Source organism: Primulina huaijiensis, chromosome 9, assembly GCF_012295235.1.
Source record: "Primulina huaijiensis isolate GDHJ02 chromosome 9, ASM1229523v2, whole genome shotgun sequence".
Classification (NCBI taxonomy): domain Eukaryota; kingdom Viridiplantae; phylum Streptophyta; class Magnoliopsida; order Lamiales; family Gesneriaceae; genus Primulina; species Primulina huaijiensis.
Genome location: NC_133314.1, coordinates 22,727,193 through 22,733,968, shown reverse-complemented (window position 1 = coordinate 22,733,968; position 6,776 = coordinate 22,727,193). Strand labels below are relative to the sequence as shown.

Genomic DNA, 6,776 nt, shown 5'->3' with positions numbered 1-6,776 from the left:
ACCACACTTAAAATTTTTCTCTCCACTTCACAACACTTAAAATTTCTCTCTCTTACACCATTTTATCACTTCACACAACACTTAAATTTTTTTTCTCTTACACAATTTCAAACAACACCTAAAACTTTTCTAAGCACTTCATAACACTTAAAAAAATTTCTCTCTTATACAATTTCACACAATACGTAAAATTTTTCTCTCTTACACGATTTTAATACTTGACAACACTTAAAATTTTTTTCTTTTACACGATTTTAGTTTCGATTATAAGTTTTTTTTTATAGATTTCTTAAATTGTTAAAAGTATTTTTTTTATTTTTCGAAACAAAGTACCGACGGAAATTGTGATTAATAACTGTCGCTAATATTAGCGACGGTCTTAATTGATAACTGTCGCTAATTTCAAATTAGCGACGTTTAAGTAAACCGTCGCTCATTTGAACTAGCGACGATTTATTTTGACTTAGCGACGGTTTGGGATAAAACCGTTGCTAATTAAACCGTCGCTAATTTTATTTAGCGACGGTTTCAAAAACCGTCGCAAATATGACCTATCACAACGGATAAAAACCGTTGTCGTTGAACTGACTTTCAACAACACCCTCAGTTACAACAGTTTTAAGAAGGCTACGACAACGGATTTTATTCGTTGTCGTTTGCCGTTTTTGGTGTAGTGTTGGTTCAGCCTAATGGCCCATGGTCGTTACACCAGGAATGCAGCAACGAAACATCAAGTCGTCACTCATCCATGCACGTAGCATCGAGGGTCCGTTAGCGACCCGGTCAGTCCTCGTGCAGTCATCAGGAGTGTGCTAATCCTATCACTCGCTCTATCGAAGATGTCAAGAGTGATCTAATCTTATCACTCGCTCCATTGATGACTCAACATCATAATAGATCAATAATGATAGCAATCAACATAGTCAAGGCTCGAAATGCTATGCATGAATAGTGTCAACTCAAATAAATGCGTGAATGCAATCACGTTATTCACATAAAGCACACCACAACTCATTACAAAATATTTAACGTTATTTCACATCATTATAGACATCATAATAAAACAGTTCATGCGTACCTCAACTGAACACTTAATTTACCACTAAAATATCTTAATAATTTCTCGAAGAATCCGATCCTGTGGCAAATAATACGTTTCAGATCATGTTCCATTTATTTTTTCAATATTTGACAATTTAGCCAAAAATTCCAAAATCCATAATTTAGGCTTTAAAATTTCGCAAAGTCAAATATATCGATTTATTTAACTTAAATCTATCAATACTGGACAATTTGGAATTTCTAAAATCCAATCATATCGAATCTGAAATTTTTTATATTTGCTAGGAATTCCCAAACATTATCATTTTTCTATTTTTAATGCTATAAGCACATCCCAATACGATTTAACAATTCAAAAATAAAAAATTCCCAAATAATTAAATCTGAATTTTCGAATTTAATCCAAATAAATTTCGAAAATCTGATAGATACCTCTAATCGGTTCAATTTTTGTACCTACGATCAAAAATATAATAAATATCAATTGTTGGAATTCAATGAATCAAAATACCCAAAGTTCGAAACTCTAAAATCTGAATTTTTACCTCAAACACTTCAATTTTCGAATAAAACTACAAAATTAGTTGTTCAAGCTCTAAAGAACATGATACCGAGGTGAAGAGAGAAAATTCGAACGAGCCACGACGGAAGGGTTCGAACAAGGTCGTGGAAAACCTTACAAAATGGGTATCAATGGATAGCTCTTGTCGAGAGCTTTCCGAATATATGTTTACTTTCGAAAATCGGTGACCGATGGTGGAGATACGGGTGGTCAAAGACGGACAAAAATTTGTTGAATTTTAGACGGTTGGAAAAGAGTAAGCGCTTCTGATTTTTTTTTTTCCCTTTCTTTCCTTTTTAATTTTTATTTTTAGAGTGGGTCTCATGTGAAACCGTCTCACGGATCTTAATCTGTGAGACTGGTCAACGCTACCCATATTCACAATAAAAAGTAATACTCTTAGCATAAAAAGTAATACTTTTTCATGGATGACCCAAATAAGATATCCGTCTCACACAAGTTTTTGCCTTATTTTTATTAGCTTAATTAATAAAAAATTGGTTGGGATTCTTGTTTGGGTTTTGGAGAAATGAGCTCTCAAAGGCTGTGAGAAGCCGTCTGTAAAACGATACCCTACGATATTCTCGTCAAAAAGATAAAATATTTTTTTTATGGAAGCAAGATATGCTGATAAAAATTAATATATATGCTGGAAATCTTGTGTAACTATATGTCTGTAAGATCTATGTCTTAAATAACATGTTTGATAAGTATAACAATGTTACGTATTAGAAAACTCGAAGATATTTTCGAAAATTTTAAATAATTAAAGAGATCAAACAAATTTGTAAAAGATAGAATAATGATAAAGTAATTTTGAGTCTAGAGAATTATTGATAATTTGCCCTTTAACATAATCCATGGAATTTCGATTCGATTATTAGTCGTCATTTATTAGAATTTACAATTCCTGTCCCATTAATTAATTCAGAAAATACAACCCGTTTGTCCGCTAAAACAATACGTTGTACATATTTAATGCATTATTATTGTACATTTGTACGTTCATGCATTTTATAATAACTTGTCATAGATTTAAAAAAAAAAAAAAACTTGTCATAAATAATAATTATGTAAATATAATTCCTTTAAAAAATTAAGTAAATATAATAAATAAACATATATACACACATTTTTGAATTGAAATGAATAAAGGTATAAGATTGTCATTTCATCGTAAGCAGATGTTCTTCCACCGCAGACATTAATCATATCATCGTGTTCCTCACGGAGTAAACCACACTCGATCAAAACTCCATTACCCTGAAACTAGAACTTCTGCTAAACCCAGGTGTAAGTTAATCATAGAAATTATGGCCACCCATTTTCCTGACGATTTCAAGTGCCCTATTTCTCTAGAGATTATGTCCGACCCGGTTATACTCTCGTCCGGTCACACATTCGATCGTGCTTCAATTCAACAGTGGTTGGACGCCGGCCACCGCACCTGTCCCATTTCCAAGCTGCCGTTGCCTGAACCGCCTTCCCTTATCCCCAATCACGCTCTCCGCAGCCTCATTTCCAGCTATTCCAGCGTCACCTTTCCTAAACTACAAGCCCATCCTCCGAGTCCGAAAACTCTTTCTCAGGTTTTGCTTTCTCCTTCGTCAACGTGGGAGGATAAGCTCGACTCCCTCGAACAGCTTAGCCGGGTTTCCAAAACTGAGTCGTTGATTCGCCGAAGATTTGCCGAGTCGGGTTTGGTGTCGGCGGTCTTAAGCTGCGTTGATTCCGGGGAGTCGAGGCTCCAGGAGAAGGCTCTTCATGTGTTGCTGAACTTGAGTTTGGATGACGACAGTAAGGTGGGCCTGGTAGCGGAGGGGATTGTGGGAAAAGTCGTGCATGCGCTTCGCGATGGAGCTGGGGACTCGCGCGCGGTTGCGGCTACGGTGTTGACCAGCCTCGCTATGCTTGAAGTCAACAAGGTCACGATCGGGTCTTACCCGGATGCAATTCCGGGTTTGGTAGCGCTCCTTCAGTTTGGGAATTCGAGGGAGAGGAAAGAAGCAGCCACCGCTTTATTCACCCTTTGTTCTTTCCCCGATAACCGGGTGCGGATAATCCAAAATCGGGCTGTCCCCATACTAATCCAAAATGCTAATTCAGGCCTGGAACGGGCCATTGAGGTTTTGGGCCTTCTGGCAAAATGCAGGGTCGCCAGGGATGAAATGATGAGGTGTACTGAGTTGTTGTATATTTTGATTGCAGTGTTGAAAAACGGGAGCTCAAGAGGCGTGCAGTATGCACTCTTAACTCTTAGTTGTCTGTGTTGTTATAGTGAGAAGATGGGTTTGGAGGCTTCGAAAGAAGGGCTTCCCGATATTTGTGTTGGATTATTGGAGGATGACAATGAAAAAGTGAGACGAAACGCCAAGACTTTAATGCAGGTTTTGCAAGGGAAGAGGAAAAATGTTTGATTTTGTCCATGATCAAAGCTGATTTTGATCGAGCTTGAAAGAGATATTAGAGCTTTGAAGAAAATTGCGTCTGTTGTTGAGGTGTGTAAGTCGATTAGACAAAAAATCGTAGTTTTTGTAATTTATGTTGTTGTTACATATCTTTTTTGTACAAAATAATGTAGACATTCTTGAATTCTTATTTCTTTCATTGTACATACATTCATACTGTACATACGAGTTCCTTTCCTAGTGGTTCTTTTCCTAGCAGATGCCGAACTTCTGATGTTTTCTTTATGGACCCTGTTTGGTGTTTGACTATGGTGTATGTGAACTCGTGTAAATGTGAGTGCCTATAATCTAACGGAAAACAAGCAGGAAGACCTTTTGTTTTAATTTTGTTTCAGTGACCACTTTATTTTGATGGCTTGGCCATAGGGATGGATCCCAGAAAGGGACAGGTTGAGTCGATCTAGATCAGCTGATAGTAAATATGTACCAATATGAAAAATAGATATTTCGGCTCCTATTCCCTATATGCATTTTGTCTCCACCTGTGGGGATGTTATTTGTCCTGTAACTCTTTATCTATCTCCTAAATCGCTGTCTGTTACTATTCTATAAGTGGAGTTCATTTTATTTACGCCTTAGATTCTCACAAATTGCTTCCCCTTTTTGTTCTACATGGAATGATTAGTTTAAGGTTCTTGGTAATTGAATCTGTGATGACAGAAAAGCCTTGTTTATCATTGTTCTTGATTGGGTTGATATTTCTCATAATGTTAAGCGCTGAGTACTCAGATATGCTATTTGAGTGGATGATAAAGCGCATTTTGTTGTTCAATGGACGAATGAAGCTGCATTTTTTGGTACTTGGGTTGTACATATAACTGAATAGAATAGATGAGATGTTTGTGCTCCATACGTTTGCTGAGTTTATGAATATTTATATGCTTGTCATTGCTAATCTTGAGCATTTTAAATAATCCCCGCCTGGCCATGTACACTCACTAACCGAGATTTCTATGAATGGTGGAATTCAAAATCCTTTACCAAAAATTCGTTTTAATTAATAAAGAGAGTGCTTACTACATATCATGACGTATTGTTGATCTTAGAATTTAAGTCTTGGAAAGTTTAGAAACCATTCTATTAGATGGTATCCAGAACCAGCACCAGAAATGTTTTGTTCTTTGTTTTTCTTCTTTTTAAGGTTGCACATCCCACTGCATCGGTCACACAATTTCTTGTGATATCGATATGAGGCTCATATCACATTGAAAAAATTGGTAGTATGTTTTCTCTCATCTAAGTTCATCTCCGGGGGCGCCCAATTACCTAATACTTAGTTAGCCCGCAATACAATTTAATGGAGTGACTGGTTCTTATGTTATGATTGTAGCAAATGTTGGAGCGTTTTCGAGAGTAGGTGATGATGAAGAATGCAAGGTGAGTTGATCATTTATATGTTTGGGAAACAAAGGAATATTTCCCCTGGTTTTGATTCCTGTTCTGTCTTTTAAAATTCATTAAGTTGCCGGCTTTTTGATTCTGGTGTGCCTTTCAAGGACGACTTATGATACTTTGTTATTTATCAAATACTTGTAGTTTCATTAATTAAGATTATGGTCTTTTGGAAAATGTACCCATCAGGTAGCTTCGTGGAAATAACCTGAATAAAGTTTATTATTTAATTGGTGGTTTGACTATATTATGTGTACTCCTAATGGGAGTAACGACTTTTTGTTCTTTCAAATGCTTTGTACATGATTAACGCGAGTAATTGTTAGAATTTGTGTTTTCTAATTTATATGGTTTTACATTTAAGTATCCAAAAATGTTGTAAGAAATCCAATGAATTGGACCTGGTTGGATTTCTTTTTATTGAATGAATTGTCATAACAATTCCTCGATCGCGTTTAAGCTTCAACAAAAATCGTTTAGGTTTTTTGGTATTGAAAAAATATCATCAAGGTTTGATTTTTTTAATTGATTTAAATAATAAATTCTAATTTTTTTTTTAATAATTAAGAATTTGAAACGCTTTATTTTGGTTAAAGAGATTACATTTATAGAAATCCATGGATTGAGATCTATGGATTTACGCCCAACTCATGGGGCTCAAACAACCCACATACTTTCGATGATCATGTAAACGTCAAGTCAGGTTCAAAACCAAAAGCTATATGCAATTACGAAACTACTTCTTGATAGAGCTTTCCCGTAGATGTTGCACCATTTATATATACTAGTTATTATGCACACGCAATACGTATGTGTACAATCTTTTTTATTATTATCGATGGATTAAAGTGAAATTTGACAAATTATGCAGGGACTAAATTGATATTTGAATTGTTGAAAAATAAATAAAAATAAAAGTGTGTGTTGAAATTAAAAAATAAAAAATAAAAAATAAAAAACAAAAATGTAATATAATATCATATAAGGGTAAAATTGGAAAAAAAAAATTGGTGTCTAATGTCCTCACACTTAATATAATAGTATAGAAGTATAGATTTATGTATCGTTTGATGTACTTGACGATGGTGAGATGAGACCTAATTTTTTATTCTTCTCATGTTTGTCTATTTTTTAGCAGTGTCCTAAAAGACGTCGCTTAAATTCTCATAAATTATAAATAAATTCTCATAAATTTGAGATTTGTAGTGATATTATGTCGAAACATTTAATATTGGAAAATTGTTGATGTACATGATTATATCGAATTGACGAGAAAGTGTAATTAAAAGTAG

General features: G+C 34.9%; 1 protein-coding gene across 2 annotated transcripts; it reads left to right on the top strand.

Annotated features, from left to right (window-relative positions):
* Positions 1 to 2,787: 2,787 nt before the first annotated feature.
* On the top strand, positions 2,788 to 5,524 carry LOC140984826 (U-box domain-containing protein 8-like). Of its 2 annotated transcripts, none has more exons than XM_073452476.1 (2): positions 2,788 to 4,122; positions 5,423 to 5,524. In XM_073452476.1, the coding sequence occupies exon 1, from the start codon at positions 2,938 to 2,940 to the stop codon at positions 4,039 to 4,041; it is 1,104 nt and encodes a 367-aa protein (XP_073308577.1). In that variant the 5' UTR covers positions 2,788 to 2,937; the 3' UTR covers positions 4,042 to 4,122; positions 5,423 to 5,524. The 2 variants fall into 2 exon arrangements, with proteins under 2 accessions (XP_073308577.1, XP_073308576.1); XM_073452475.1 differs by lacking the exon at positions 5,423 to 5,524 and adding an exon at positions 5,234 to 5,355.
* Positions 5,525 to 6,776: the final 1,252 nt, after the last annotated feature.